This window comes from Rhinolophus ferrumequinum, chromosome 28, assembly GCF_004115265.2.
Source record: "Rhinolophus ferrumequinum isolate MPI-CBG mRhiFer1 chromosome 28, mRhiFer1_v1.p, whole genome shotgun sequence".
Lineage (NCBI taxonomy): Eukaryota > Metazoa > Chordata > Mammalia > Chiroptera > Rhinolophidae > Rhinolophus > Rhinolophus ferrumequinum.
The window spans coordinates 4155949-4171936 of NC_046311.1; the positions used below are offsets into that span (position 1 = coordinate 4155949).

The 15988-nt window shown below is 56.0% G+C and overlaps 1 protein-coding gene across 4 annotated transcripts in view; it reads right to left on the bottom strand.

Moving 5' to 3' along the window:
* Positions 1-15988, bottom strand: part of ZNF710 (zinc finger protein 710) — a 48914-nt gene that overhangs the window by 4223 nt on the left and 28703 nt on the right. For all 4 annotated transcript variants that reach the window (XM_033100314.1, XM_033100315.1, XM_033100313.1 and 1 more), the window contains exons 2-4: positions 3830-5312; positions 1003-1194; positions 354-528 (exon numbers count right to left, since the gene is read on the bottom strand). In XM_033100314.1, coding sequence (XP_032956205.1) covers positions 354-528; positions 1003-1194; positions 3830-5284 — 1822 coding nt within the window. In that variant the 5' untranslated portion in view covers positions 5285-5312. The remainder of the gene's footprint in view (positions 1-353; positions 529-1002; positions 1195-3829; positions 5313-15988) is intronic.

The window sequence follows — 15988 nt, forward strand, 5'->3', positions numbered from 1 at the left end:
CTCTGTCCTCGGGTTTTTGCATCTGTAAAACGGCGATAAGAACAGAGGCAACCTCACGGGGAGGGTCACGTGAGTGAACAAAGGCCTGGCACACAGCGAACACTCCGTAAGTGTCAGTTAGGATTTTTATTATACCGTTTATGTGCGCCCACTTAAATCCTCTGCAGGATACATAAACATCCCGGCACGATCACCGTGATGGCCGTCCAGGGGGCCGCCTCTCCAGACCTGAGCCCACCCCAGGGAGGTCTCAGGCCTGGCCCTCCTCCCCACTCCCCTGACTGGACAGGAGGCTCCTGCGTGTGTCCGGGGAGTACCGCTCCTGCTCCGAGCACTGCGCGTGGCCCACCCACCTTGGCTGTCCAGGCCGATGTCCATGACACCATGCTTGACTTTCATGTGCCGACTCAGGTTTCCCTTGAGGTTGAACTTGCTGGAGCAGTAGGGGCACTTGAAGGGTTTGCTGCCCGCGTGCAGGTGCATGTGTCCCAGCAGGTTGTACATACGGTTGAAGGACTTCCCGCACACCTGGAACACACCGGCCGGCACCCTCAGCCCAGGGAGCCCGCCCTCCCCGAGCCCCCACCCGCTCCCACCTCACTCACTGGGGACAGCACTCGCTTTGTCCTTTCCTATGTGACCCCAGCGGCCCGAGACGCAGAGAATCGAGCCTCCTTTCTGGTCACTGCTCCTGGGGTCTGAGCTGGAGCCGTCAGAAGCCCAGGGCTCAGTTCTCCGACCGCACTCAGCCCCAGGCCTGGGCTCTTTCCCTGACTTTTCCCCTCCCCAACTCTCAAAACACACAACTTCAGCAGCTTATAGGATCTGCACCCCCACTGCCCACTCCAGCTCCCCAAAGCCCAGGCAGTTCACCCAAGAGCGCCGACTGCATGCACTGCAGACAGACTCGCGCACACAGCTCTTGGGCTTTAGCTGCTGCAGTCATGCTGCCTCCAGGCCACCTGTGAGGCCGTCCCACCTTGGAGGCTGGTGGCCAGGTACCTTGCACTTGAATGGCTTCACGGGTGAGTGTACAATCATGTGGGTCTTGAGAGTCTGCTTCTGCACGAAGGTCTTGAAGCAGATGTGGCACTGGTAGGGCCGGACGCTGGTGTGGATCAGCATGTGCCGCTTCATGTTTGCCTGCAGCGTGAACTCGCGGCCACAAACCTCGCACTTGAACTCCTTCACACCCTGTGGGGATGGAGGCAGCGGTCAGGGCCACACGATGGGCACAGCCTCTGGAAGTGCGTGTGAGTGTGTGTGGACCACAGCATCAAAGCATCGGTACAGCTTCTGGGGAATGCCTTCCTGAGGGTGTTCCAAACAGGTACTACTGGTTTAAAAACCACAGGGACAATGTGGGGGCAGGACCACTTACTCCAGGAAGTCTTCCCGTATTAGGCAGAGATTGGCTGGGCGTTGTCATTCCTACCCACACACCTGCTGTCTCCTGCCCACCAGGCAAATGTGTTCATTCAGTCATTCTTTCATTCACCCATTCATTCCGCGGCCATTTACTGGGCATCACACCACACACCAGGGGCCTGTGGCCAAGAAGGGACAGCCTCGGCCCGGTAGCTGTGGATTATTTCCTCAGATCCAGGATGTATGTATGTGTTTTCCCCCTCAGTGCATCTCCCAGTGGTCTCTCTGGTGCACAGACCATTTGGAGAATATGATTGAAGCTACAGACACCCCAGGAAAAATGACACTCAGGTGTACGTAGAAGTTAGTTCTCAACCCCCCAGCACCCCGAGAGAGAGTTTCCTGCGCTTCCCTGCTGATAAGGGTCTCGTGCAGCTCTTGTTGAATGAACAGTCCTTCAGGCTGCTCCCTGGAGGTCCCCACTCAGTGGGTCCAGGGATTTTTAGTCTCCACAGGTCCCCTCGGTGATTCTTATTATTGATGAGATTTGGGACACTCAGCACCAGGAGACAAAGACTCCAGGGGAGACCCTGTGGTTGGGACTGTCAACATGCTTTTCCACGGTCTGGAGGTGGCCCCAGAGCAGCAAAGGGTGCTGTGCGCCCAGGGAGTCCCCTGTATTATCTGAGGAGGAAAGTTAGGACAGAAGTTGGGAACTGATTTCTTTGCTAGGACCCCAGCAACGTAGTAGAATCCCAGGGGGACAGACGTAGAAATCTGTGGTCACAGCTGCTCTCCCAACTGCTGTTTGGTTCAAAGTTCCGTATTATAATTTAACGGTTCCTGTATTTCTCTTAGCAGACAGGGGCGTGTCTCGTGTCTTCTCTGCTTGTTTGACACATGAAAGATGTGTGTGTCCAGCAGGGGGCCCTGCCCTTTGGGGAACGTACGCTATAAATGATGTGCGCATTGTACCATTTCGGGGCTGATGATAGGAGTGTTTTCAATTGTATTAGCCTTTGATGTTTGCTTTCAGCTTTTCCTCACAGTATTATTTATCTTTTAACACTTCGCAGACATGTGGGGATTTTTAGTAGAGGAGAAAGATGGCAAATATATAGCACATGGACTTATCACTCTCCACTCTCACCTTCCTGCAGACATTCATAATCACTCATCTGGTTTTTCCCCCCATGTCCATTCCAGTTTCGTGGCTGAGCCCAGATTCAGCTTTAGAATCTTTCCTAACATTACACCCTCGGAGCACCCACTGAGCGGAGCAGCACCTGCGATGAAACTTACAAATCTTCTCCTCTCTAGCAGAGAAAGTTCCCAGGGCCGGGAAGGGCTGGGTTCTTGGCCTGGCAGGCTGTTGCTCCCCCCATCCCCACGGCCGTGTCCACTGTGACAGATAAAGACACAAGTTCTACCTGGAGCGTCTCTGAGGCCACCATTATCGAGAGAGGAAGCTCTACACACATCGGCTTCAAAGTGTGAACTTGGATGGATTTGGGGTGGAAACCCTGGGGCAGGCCAAGTGCCAGAGTGGGATTGTGGGACCCAAGGGGCCTCTAGGAGGAGGTGACATTGGCTGAAAGGCAGGGTGGCCACTGGCCTGAAGGGAGGGAGGGGACGGGAGGGGAGAACTGGTCAAGGTTATGTCTAGGGACAGAATAACAACAGTGTTGCTCTATCTTTTTCCTCTTTACAAACCACCTTGCCTCGTTTAGCCATATTCTAGAACCAACTGTGCTTTTCCATCATAAATATTTTCCCTGACATCTATTCCCTCTTAAAATGAAACATATTTAGCTTTTTCTTAAAGGGCTGTCACAGGTGTTTGATACACTTTGTTACGAGGAGCAAAGGGTCCCCTCTGTACTTCTGATCACCTCGTCCATCTTCCGGTGGCATCCTGGCTTTGTCCTCCCATTTATAAAACGGGGAGAGGAGGCTACTCTTCTGATTCTCCAACTGTGTCCCTTGGGTCCTACAGGGGTTCCTCCCACATTTCATTCAAAAAATTGTTTTAAAAAAGATATGGTCACGGGATGTAAAGCACCGCAGAGGGAACAGTCAGTGGTATTGTCATAGCTGTGTACGGTGTCAGAGGGGTAGTAGACTTGTTGGGGTGATCCCTCTGTGAGGGGTGTAACTGTCTAATCACTATGCTTTGTACACCTGAATCTAGTAATAAAAAGAGATTGTTTTAAATAAGTAAGGTTTTCCTATTAAAAAAACCAAGAATTTCAAGTACATATTTTTTTCTAATACTCATCAAAATAAGTATGTAACTGTAAAAATAAGAACTGTTCGCTGGTGTACCAGCTACGTTAGGACCTCAGTGATCTCACCCAATACTTGGGAAGCACTGGATGAAGGACAGGAGGACAGGGCAGAGCCTCGGGCCTGGGCCAAGGCCCTGGGGCTGGTGCCAGGGGGCCCAGGGCGGCGGCCTTACCTTGTGGGTGAGCGAGTGCTGCTTGAGGTGGTGAATCTGACTGAACTCCATGCCGCACTCGGTGCACACGAAGGGCCGCACGTTCTGGTGCTTAAGCATGTGGTTCTGCAGCTGGCTGCGGTAGTGGAAGGACTTGTCACACTCCAGGCACTGGTAGAGGGTGGGGCCCTGGTGGGAAGCCAGGTGGCGCTTGAGCTGGGTCAGGGTGGAGAAGTCCAGGCCACACTCCACACAGACGTGGCAGCGGCCGCTCTCGTGCTTCACTTCGTGCGCCTTGAGCTCACTGGGGTAGGCGAAGCCACGGCCGCAGAAGTGGCAGCTGTAGGGCTTGACCTCCGAGTGCAGCAGCATGTGGCGCTTCAGGTGGCTGGTCTGCGTGAAGGCCTTCTGGCACACCTGGCACTTGTGGGGCCGGGTGCCCTGGTGAGTCAGCAGGTGCGTCTGCAGGTGGCTGGGCTGCTTGAAGAGCTTGCTGCAGTGCGGGCACGAGTGGGGCTTGATGCCGTTGTGGCCCAGGATGTGCGTCACCAGGTTGTACTTGGACGTGTAGGACTTCTCGCACATGCGGCACTGCCAGCGCTTCTGGCGGTCCCCGGCCTCCACCAGGTAGGAGTCGTCAATCTGCACGTTGATGTCCAGCCGGTCCAGCTGGGCCTTCTTGTGGCGCTCCACCGTGGCGCCTGCCGCATCGGCCTCGAACTCGCCCGCCTCCTGCCACACGAAGCCCTGCTCCGGCTTCACGGGCTCCGGGGACTCCATGGTAGGGGCCTCAGGGTCGCTCAGGGAAGCCAGGTGGGGCGGCTCGAAACTGCACTCAGTGGGCAAGGCCTCGGGCCCCGGCAGCGCCATGCTGGGCTCGGGGAAGCCATCCCGGGCCGGGTCGGGGAAGTGCGGGTCGTAGGGGGCCACGTCCAGCTCCGGCCTCGGGAGTCGGGGCAGGGGCCGCAGCGTCCGGGGCTTGCGGCTGAAGGCGCTCAGGTCAATCATCTTGACAGAGCTGCTCTGCACCAGGGCTTCGCAGCCACCACCGGCCGCCTGGGCGGGGCCGTCCGCGGGGCCTGCGTCCTTGTCGTCGCTGGGCACCGACACCTCGTAGACCTCCTGCTCCTCCTCCTCCTTCTCAAACTTGACCTTGGGCACCAGGCGCACGGGCGGCCGCGTCTTCCGCCGGGTGTGCTTCTCGAAGGCCGCCTCCACCTCCAGAACCTCCTCCTCGGCCGGCTCGTCCAAGGCCTGCCCGTTGCAGGCCAGCTGGTAGACGTCAGGGCCGGGGGGCCCGGGCTCCCCCATGGAAGCCCCGGACAGCTCGGGCCCCAGGTCCGGGTAGAAGGCTTCAGCGCTTATGGTGGCTCCAAAGAGCTCATTTTCCGAGACCAGGCCCAGCACAGCGGCCTGAGCCAAGGACAGCACCACCACGGCGTCAGTCTGGGTCCCTGAGTCCATGAAGCCCTCCATCCCTCGGCGGCTGGCTAGGAGGGCATCGCTGCAGGGGGAGAGGGGACATTAGTACTGCGGGCTCCCTGCTTCACACAGACACACTGTCAGCAAGGGCTCGGCTAATCTGGGGGGCATCTGTCCCTGAAGTCTCTCTATTCCTGCCTTGGGAACAGGGCACACTTGTAATTACGGGGGGCAGTGACACCCTCTGGGTATCTGACTATCTCCTCCACCTCCCTGTGGGATCCCGGGTAAGCCCTGCCCCCTTGCTGGCCTCAGTCTTTCCATCTGTAAAACAGGGAGGTTGGATTTCCTCAGCGGTTCTCCCCTGCACGTCCTCGAGGAGCTCCTCAAAAATCAGACTCGAAAATGAAAAACATAAAGATTCTTCTATTTTCAAAAATCGATTTTAGAAAATCCATCTATTCAAATGTATATAAGTACACCTCATTCCAACACATTCATTCAGTGGCCCCACCAGCTTTGTCGTCAAGGTGATTAATTTTGCACAGACCTTGAGACTGTACAGTGCGGTGTTAAACAACTGTCACCATTTATAACGGCTTGTCCATATGAATGAGGTGTTTTGGTTTTGTAAAAGAATATATATTGGGCAAAAACAAGGCAACATACAACAATGAATTAGATGCCAAGGCCGACCTCAGACAGTGGCTCCCACCTAACACCCCTCATGCTAAATGACTATGTCCATCGCAAAAGGTCATTGTCTTGACTAGCTAAAGGTCATGCTAGATTTATACTGATTAAAAATACAGCTTTTTTTCCTGATTTGTACACTGGAATTCCCTGTAAGATCTGATTTGAAAGAAGGGCTCTGTGACAGCTAACATATTTGAGGCAACTGTCTGAAATAAACGCACTGACTCCCAGCGTCACAGCCACGCTCTCTGATCTAACAGATTCTTCTAAAACGCCACTACACCCACTATCCAAGTCCAAACCCCAAGTGCCCGGGCGTCCTGCCTTCCTAGGGTCTCCGACCCCACCAGCATTCTGCAATCCCGCCTTCTACACGGGGCCTCCCAACCCCGCCCCCTTTTCCCCAACCCCGCCCCTTTCCCCAACCCCACCGAGCTCCTGGCTCCTCCCACCAGCCTCCCAGGCTTCCCTCAAATTCCACCTGTTCCTGGGGCTTCCCCTATTCCCCACCTGCTGCCCTCTGGTGGCACAAGGAGCAGTGTGCCCGGATGTGGGAGGGCGTTCTCCCTGGCCTGAAGACTCATGATTGAACCCGCACTCCTGGCTCCGTGCCTGGCACATCGGAGCAGCTCCATGAGGAAGGGGGAGGACATTACTGGGGTGGCTCCTGCCTGCCTCGCTTGCTCTCCTCCCAGGGCCACAGTTGGCACAAGGCCCAGCAGCGGCCCTTCCTCAGGAAACCGGCTCTGGCCTGGTGTCTCCCTTCCCCCACAGGCCAGTGGAGCTTCCCCTTCCTGAAGCTGGCTAAATATAAAATACCCCAGACAGGAATTTAGCCTCCTTGAAACGGACCCTACAGATGAAACCAGCTTCGAGTGAGTAGGTCGTGGAAGGAGTCAGACGGAACAAACCTCCTACGCGGTGCGCAGAATCCATCTGGAACAGGCTGGAGGAGCTAAACCTGATCCAGAGTCCACCCCACCCCGCTTTTGGAATGAGCACTTAATTAGGAGTCAAGCAGCTTGGCCTCAAGTTCCAGCTCTGTCACTTACAAGTGACAAAGCAAAGTCACTTCTGTACCTCAGCTTACTCAATTAAATATGAGCCCGCCTGGAAGGGCTGTGAGAGTCCAGGTCCTAACATCGGTGAAGGGGCTTTATTCACTGTAGAGCCTTCACCAGATACAAAGAATCACTATCATTAATCACTATTAGTGACTGCCCTGATCTCGGGAAGGAGCTTGTTCTGAGGAAAACCACAAAGCCGAGAGATTTCTCCATTCTGGGGCCCCAAATTCAGCAAAGGTTTGAGTGAGCAGACAACCCCTAGGGAACGAGAACTCATTCATTCATTCGGGCAACACATATTTGCTAGATCCTGGCTCTGGGTCGGGCCTGTGCTTTGGAGATGCAGGTGGGTGAGGCAGGGGCCCTGCGCTCATGGAGTCCACAGAGGAGAACCTGTGCCCACAACAGCCACTCTGCAGACACGTCACTGCCTCTGGTTGCAGCGGCCTGTGTGACACAGTACCCAGCAGCACCCTGGGCAGTCCTCGTGTCTGCTGTGGGTTTGAACAGAGAATAAGCTCAGAATTCTTTCTACACTTCCCCAAAGGCAGGGTCCAGCGAGAGGGGGAGGGGAGGAACTGACCCTCAACGGTGGAGCCTATGCTGACGATGTGACCCTGGGTTCTGAGTTCAAATCCAGACTTTGCCCTTTGGTAGCCCTGGCACATCCTGTCATGTCCCGAGCCTCAGTTTCCACATCTCTATGAAGCGGGGTCTCTATTCCATCTTTGCGGAATGAGGTCTCTATTCCATCTCTGGAATGCCTGACTCATGGAGGAGTGAGATGAGATGATGAGATGAGATCAGATGGTCAGTGTAGTTTAGTCGCTTCCCCCGTCCTTTTCTCTTTGGCCCCAATACCTGGCAGCGCCCCTTTCCTGGCAACCTCCTCAAGGGAACAGGAGCAAAGAAACAGTTCACATAGCTCCATCGGCCGATGAGCTGCTGAGAAACTCAGCCAGTACCTGTCGTGGAAACCAGAGCCCCGGGCTGGGGTGGTCCCCTCCGGGGAGGGTAACTGTGTGATTTACCGTATCTGTTCGGAAGGCCCTTCTAAGATTGAAAGGGGTCCCTCCGAACAGCCACACCAGGACCCCAGGTGTCAGCCAAGCCTGGCCTCCACCAGCCAGGTGTCCCCTTCCTACGGGAATAGGCAGGCAGTGCCAACTTTGGGACTGAGGTCTGGAGAAGTTGTGTCCGTGTCAGGAGCCTGTGCCTGCGTGTTAAAGGGGACCTGCCCAGAGGCCTGGCTCTTGAGGGGTTTATGCCCAAGTCAGGGGGACACAGAGATGTCAACAACTAACCTGAAACGTGGGTGGAAGAGCTAGCTTCCCATTACCGAGTGCTCACCAGGTCCTAGGCAAGCCATTTAATCAGAAAGCAACCCGACGGGGGTGAGGGCGGTGTCACCCCATTTCACAGCTGAGGGATCCAGGGTCTAAGTTACGTGACCAGAGTGCCCTGTCAGGAGGGCAGAGCCGGGCCCGCACCAGGCCTGTCTGGCTCCGTGTCTCCAGCTCTGCTCCATCATCCTGGCTCCGAGCCCGGCCCCCCAGCTCCCAGGTGCTGCCCTGCTCCCCTCAGGTTTCAAGGAGCCAGCAGGAACGCCTTGTGTCATGCCGCCCGGCTCACCAGTGCAGCCAGGAGGCCGTGTGTGTGTGTGTGTGTGTGTGTGTGTGTGTAGGAAGAGCTCTGTTTGTTGAGACAGAGGCCAAGAGAAAGATGACAGAGGAAATCAAATTCACCTGCATTTCGCATGCATGTGTCTGTCACACACAGTAATGACCAGTGAGAAGCCGGGGGCTGTGCAACCGGGTGTCACTATTCCTCCTTCTCCTGGGCCATCTTTTTGGTCCCCCACTGCTCCCTCCTCTGGCTGCATCTCACAGGCTACAACCCTCTTGTTTTAGGCCCGCCGACCTGGGCGCACGACCTGTGTGACAGGACGGTCCCTGCAGCACCTCCCTTCTCAGAGTAGGCCTCTCCCCACCCCTAGTGCTACAGGCTCGGAACAAAAGCTCTCTCTCCACAGTGTCCAGGGGAAAGGGGGGTTCAGACTGCCCCCTCAACTATGAGACGAGGGGTGTCCCTCCGGGAGCAGCTCGGCCTCCGACCAGAGCACCCTGTCCCCAGGGTGGAGAGAAAGGAAATGGCAACGGCAGGGAAACAGAATAGCTGCCTAATTGTACTTTAAAGACTTGTGCTGGGAGTGGGGGTAAGGAAGGCCACAGCAGAGAGAGGGGGAGAGAGAGAGAGAGAGAGAGAGAGAGAGAGAGAGAGAGAGAGAGAGAGAGGCAGTGGAAGCCAAGTAACAAAAGCAGAAAGGGGGGGGAAGGAGTCGAGCAGAGAGAGGGGAGGAAACTGTGGCTGACACCAGAGGCCCAGGGCCGCCCTATTTCCCAGGCCTCAGCATCACCCCCTCCTGGGCCCGAGGGCCAGGCCAGCCTCTGGGGAGGGACCAGAGTCTCATCAGCAGGAGCCTTCCCGATCCAGGCAGGGACCCAGACGCTCACTGTTACTTTATCTAGTCCTGTAAAATTGGACACCAACTTCTCAAAGAATTCATGATTGACCTGCTTTGTGACCCCGGACAAGTCACGTGACCCATCAGGGTCCCGGCCTCCTCATCTGTAAAGTGGCCCCTCGAGGGTGGGTTAGTCCTTGGCCGTCCTGCCTGTCACCCAGGGTCCCCTCCCCAGGAGGTGACCTCCTCTCATCCCATGCTGCTCTATAAGCGCCTTTCTCCTCGCTGGAACCCCTTCACGCAGGGGAGGGTCGGAGAGCTCGGGTGGCCAGTGACCCTGGGCCACACTGAGGCAGAACTCGGGTGGAGGGCACCGAGGGCCCGGTCTGGCTTAGGGCAGGCGGGACGGGAGCCACTTTGAAGGAAGAACCAAGAGGACCTGGTGACCACTTGGCTCTTCTCTGACTAACTCCCACCATCTACGTTTTCTCAAGAACCAAACGAAGACCGAGGGAGACTGTGGGGCTTCTGCCAGCCCAGCCTTGGGATGTCCCCAACCACCCTGCCATCGGGGTACTTGGGTGACTATTTCTGAGGGGCTAACAGGTGTCAGTTGCTCCCTGATACCGGCTCCGTAGGGCCCCGGCTGCTGCTGAGAGGACGGGGTTGCCTTGGGCCCCCTCATCCTGGCCTTGAATTAGCCGGTGGCTCGGAGACGGTGATCACAAGTCTTGCAATGGAGTCACCGACTCAGCGAACATTTCCTGGTACCTCCTAGGTGGCGGATAACCGTTCCTGGTTTTAGACGCAGTCGGGAGCAAAACGAAGGTGCCCACCTTCAGGGAGCTGCCTGGAGAGGGCTCAGTCAATAGTTAAAGCACCAGGATCTCGGGGAAGCAGGAGGTGCATGCTGAGTCGGCTGGGACGGGCCGAGGGTAGGGGCCTGGGAGAGGCCAGTCGGAGCCCAGCAGAGCAGCAGAGGAGGGTCCCACTCCTTGGTCTGGCACTCAAGCCCTCTAGGATCTGCGCCCCGAGAAGGTGACCCTGGAGTGGGCAGGGCAGGTAGCTGGGCCCCCGGGGACAAGAAAGGAAGTCCCAGGTATGTACATGGCTGTGCGAAACACTCCTGGGATTTCAACTTTGGAGTAAAACCACACGCTTGGTTTCCTCTGCTGTCCTCCTCACTGGACACTCCAAGGTAAACTCTGCTCACGTCCCCAGAAAAGAAGAGGAAGCGAAAGCAAAAGCCGGCGGCTTGTGCAAACCTCGCTCCTTGCGGCTGTCTCACTTCTGCCGGCCCCCAGGGCCCAGGACACCAGTGGACGCGGCAGCCAGGGTGGGGGCAGGTGGCCCGCCCAGGAGGAAGTGTGTGCGCCTCTTCCTTACAGGATTCTCCCTCTGCCTCAGCTTCCCCTTTTCTCTGGGGACAGATTTGCTGATCCATCAATGCAGTGCCACCAACCCACAAACCACAAGCCGCATGTCCTGAAGGGTAAGGGTCCCCAGCCAGGCTCCTCCTGCCCCTCCATTGAGCCTCCTGCCCCTGGAAACCCCCGCACTCCCTATGGCTGTTTCCTACCTCAGGGCCTTTGCACAGGCTGAATGCTCTGCTAGGACTGCCCTTCCCTCGCCCTAGGCGAATATCCTCATCGTCGGGCAGGGCGAGGGCCTCCTCCACAGCCTGAGAACACAGGCTAATTTTATATATGGACTCGGTTAGGCTGTGGTGCCCAGTTGTTTGATGAAACACTACGCTAGGTGTTGCTCTGAGCTATTCTGTAGACACGATTAACCTCTACAATCAGTTGACTTCAAGTAAAGCAGATGACCCTCCTTAATGTGGGCAGGTCTCATCCAATCAGTTGACGCCTTCAGAGAAAAACCGAAACTTCCCAGAGAAGAAGGAATTCTGCCTCAAGACTGTGTCACAGAAACCCTGCCTGAGTTTCCAGCCGCCCTGCCGATTGCGGACTTGCCAGCCCCCACAATTGCATGAGCCAACTCCTTAAAACAAGTCTCTCTCTCTGTATATATCCTACTGGAGAGCCTGCTGTCTCTCTGGAGAGCCCTGATACAATCACTCTGATTCACAATCGTATCTGTTTACAGGTCATCTTCCCCACCAGACGGTCCACCCTGGAGGACAGTGGCTGTAGGGGAACAGAGTGGGTCCTAAGAGAAGGATACTAGAGTAGGAAAAGGGGAAGGAAGAAGTGCAGTCTGCGAGGGGCCTAGAATAAACGAGACATGGGGGAAATCCTTGCCTGAGAGTTCCATAAATGCTATGCTCTTCTCCACCCCAGGACATTCTGTCTCCTCCTCAGGGTGACCTCCAGGCCACACGGAGAAAGGTCTTGCTCTGGCAGAGTCCCCAGGGGCTCGGCCTAGGAGCTCTGAGCTCTTTCCACCTTACATCGTTCAGACGTCCTTTCCCTGAGCTGCAGGACCAGTGCCTGTTCCCAGACGAAGGGACAGCTGGCCTCGTGTTTTTGGAAGACTCGCTGTGTTCCCTCCAATTCCAGAAGCAAAAAGCATGTCTATCTCCCATATACGTACAGTATTCTGGACCCAAACATCACCAGCTTCATCTAACAGGGAAAAATCAAACAAAATGTGGGCTCCTACGTTCACGGGACAAAGATAAGAGCCACAGTGAAGGAACACCAGGAGCATTTACTGGGCTTCAACTTTGTCAGGTCCTGTGATGAGCACGCGAAACTTCTAGGCCTCCAGGCAGCCCTCTGGGGTAGGGAGACCACTTCCACGTTGCAGGTGTGGAAGCCGAGGCTTGGAGAGAGGCAGCCCCCACAGGCTGGGTGGAGCAGACCCCAGCTGCGTCAGCCTCGGGCTCAGGCCCAGCTCTCTCCACCCTGGGGTGTGTGTTCTTCCCCTGCTGACCTCAGTTTCCCCCCATGGGAGACTGATTCATTCCTGGGAGCCCCTCACCCACCCTGCCTCAGGCCCCCCCCATGCTGAGCCCTCAGCCTTCTCCATCCTATCTTCTTCTCCCTCCATTCCTCCCCTCCTTCCGTTTCCGTGGCAACCCCATCCTCCACTCTGCCACTCGGTCCTGTGCTTCCATCTCTTTCTTTCCACTTTCATCTCTTCCCTCATGGCAGTGTATAGTCCCAATCCTCCTCTGTCCTTTGCTTCTGCTCTCTCGCTCCCTTTTACTCTCCTTTTATCTCCTTCAATGTTCTCTTGTCATCTCAGGGCTACATTTATTTATCTCTGACTTAAAAAAAAGAAGAAGAAGAAGAAGAAGAAAAAGAAAAAAGGAAGGAAGGCGGGCAAAGAAACCCCATTTCATCAACCCTGGCTTCTATAGTTCAGTGCAAGCCTTCTTTCTCTCAGGTCACCTCCCCAGGTCAGACTCAGACAAATCCCGGGAGGAACCCTTTACCTGCCACCATAGAGACTCTCTTGACCTCACCTGTGGAAGGGAGGAAGCAAACTACAGGTGGGAGGCACCCGAGGGGGCTTGGCCCGACCTTCCTGAGGCTGCGCTGAGGGATCCACCGCTGGAAGTACCCTCACGGTGAAGCCAGGGCAGGACCCCTCCTCAGAGCTGCCCTAGCAGGAATTCGCTACAGTTCAGGAAAGTCCCGCCCACCCCCATACTTGGCCCTTGATGCCTCCTGCAGACCCCACTCTGCCTCGTGTGAATGAGGCCTGACCCCTAGGCCACCGCACACAGTGGCTGCTCAATGTGCCCCAGTCCTGTCACTCTGAACAGGAGGGTAAGACTCATCCATTCTTCAAAATTCACTCTTTACCATGATCCTAACGTGCCTCCGAGAAAAGGAAGCACCCAAGGGTCCCCCTAGAGCAGATCCTGGCCTGCCCTTCTGGTGCCACTTACAAAGCCCAGGGTCCAGGCCTGCTGAGCCCACAGAGGTGCCAATGACACGAACAGGTGGAGCTTGGATCTCATTCCTGGGCCTCACGTAAATGCTTGTGCTTTTAATATAAAGGAAATAAGGGAATTAACAAGGCTGGTGCATAGTAACGACTCTGCTACTGAGAGCTATTATTACTAATTATTATTAATTATTATTCTTATTATTCCTATCATTGTCACTCTACGGGCCAGGCTGGTGCTGGCTGCTGGCGGGACACAAACGTTCCCCATTCTCAGGAACCTCACAGTTTGGTTAGAAAGACAAAACTAAGCACGACGAAACAGCAGAGCCAAATACCCGACAGGAAATGAGCACTAAACGTGTGGGGTACCACAAGACGACAAAGTCACTTCACTTTGGTTGTTTCTTTGTAAACCTAAGGGGTCAGAAACATTCTTCATCGTAAACTGGTACTCGGGAGGCAACAGGGTGCAGAGTATGGGCTGTGGTGTCTGCGCCCATCTCCGCATGTGGGTTGGTATGTGCCTCCGTCACCCCATATGGGGCATGGGGTCACGGTCCCCACTTGCCAGAGTTGTCGGGAGGTTAGTGCAACGAGTGTGCTCGGTGGTATTCAGGGGCGGAGGGGAATGGGAAGCCTCAAGGCGGGAGAGCCTGGCTGGGAACCCCTTCCCCCCATAGACGCAGGGGGAGATGGAGAGGGCTTGCCCAGGCTGGAGGTGCAGGAGGGAGACAGAAGGAAGAGCAGCCAACAGAGAAGGTGCCGAGTGAGGAGCCGGGCGAGGAGTGCGGCCTGGGCACAGAGCCCGCTCCTCTCTCCCGGCAGCCAGCGTGCTTCAGCCCAGGCGTCCCTCTCGGCAGAGCGCCTGGCAGCCGCTGCCTCCTGAAGCTGCTGCCGCCGTGATCAACATTTATTTTGCAGTCACCCACACACCCAAATCGAGTACGGATTTATGCCAGGAGAGGAGTCAAGAATGCCTCTCTCATTCACGTAGTGCCTCTGTGTATCTCCGGGGGGGAGGGACAGCTGGCGAAACATTTAGGCTGACAGTGCACACACGCAGACATCACACACACACACACACACACACACACACACACACGGCTGTCCATACAGGCTGTAATCGGCGGCAAACAGGAGCGACGCGCAGATGCATTCTTTCCCTGGTCACCTAACAAACAAGACCCTCCTACGGCCAGCTGGCGGGCAGGACCCACGGGAGGGGTGGAAGCCCGTTTGCACACCTGCGCTGCGCCAAGGACCGGTGGGCAGTGCACTGGCCCAGGCACCCTCAGGGCCCGCGTCCAGGTGCCAAAGTGCTGCATGAAACACAAGTTCCTCTGGGACTCAGAAAGCAGGCCGGGCAGGGAAACAAGCACGCCCGCTCACCTGGGCACAGCCCTCTACAGTTTACAAAGCCCTTCCCTGGCGTGATGCCAGTGAGTCCTCCCTGCTGGGTCTGTGCCAGCACCTGCGTGGGCACGGCTCTTATTCCCACTCCACAGATGGCAAAATCCTGATGTGAGCAGACTGGTTGGCTGTCTGGAGAGCTACAGTGCCAGCCTGTGCCAACTCTAACTGCATTAGCTAATAGCGACCACTGTCTGCGTGGCTGGTACTAGTACCCTCACTCCCGATCTACAAATAAGGAAACTGAGGCACGGGAAGGTTAAGAACCCCTTGAGAGCAGTGCCCCCTGTCACTGCTTCCGTACCGATGAGGGTAGCATTTAGAAACTTTTATAGCAATTTGGCATCGCTATGACATCCAGGCAGCGTTGATAAAAATACTGGTTTGCAAGGATTAGAACTAAGAATTTCAAAAACAGGATGAGAAGCGCTGGTGTAGAGCCCAGACTCTGGAATCTGAAGACCCGAGTTCAAATCTTACCCTTGCCACTTCTCAACCGGGTGACTTTTTCTCCTCGCTAAAGTGTGGGTGGCGCCTTACGAGGTAAAATATGCAAAGTGCTCACAGCAGAACCTGGCAGCCTGTGTGCTCCTATTATTAGCTTTCAGTAATGTGCCTGGGGCCACAAAGCTACTTACTGGAGGAGCCAGGCTCCTCGATGCCAGTTCTTGAAGGGGGACTGACCCTCTGGACATGCCACCCTGGATATGGGGACCCAGGAAATATGTCTGCCTCTGAAGCCTGTTCCCAAAATGCAGACCCCCGTCTCCCTGCCAGGAGCCGAACGGCCTTTACAGGCGGAGACTCCCCTGTCATCTCCAGGCCAGGGCGGCTGTGGGTGCCTTAATGGGGTGTAAGGAGGTTTCTTGCCCAAACTGGAAAAACCTGACAGGCAGCCAGGCCCGCCCTGGCAGGCTCTGGGGTTGCCAGCAGGTGTCTGAGAAGCAGACAGGGCCAAGAAGCGCAGTGGTGACTCAGGGAGACAAAGCAGGGATGGCTCCTGCTCCCCGGGCACCCCATCTTCCATCCGTTCCCTGGAGTACAAATCCCCACCGCCTCCAGCTCACCTTTACCCAGAGCTCCCCTGGCCCTCGTCACCCAGACCCAGATGGAGGACACAGCCTCCTTCCCAGCTCGGTGGCGCTCTGGGATGTCCTCTGCAGCATGTGTCATCCTCTAAACTGGCAGAGTCGGAGCTCGGCACATGTCTCCTGAATAAACCACCTCTCAGGGGGTTCAGATCCCCTTCCCCGGCAT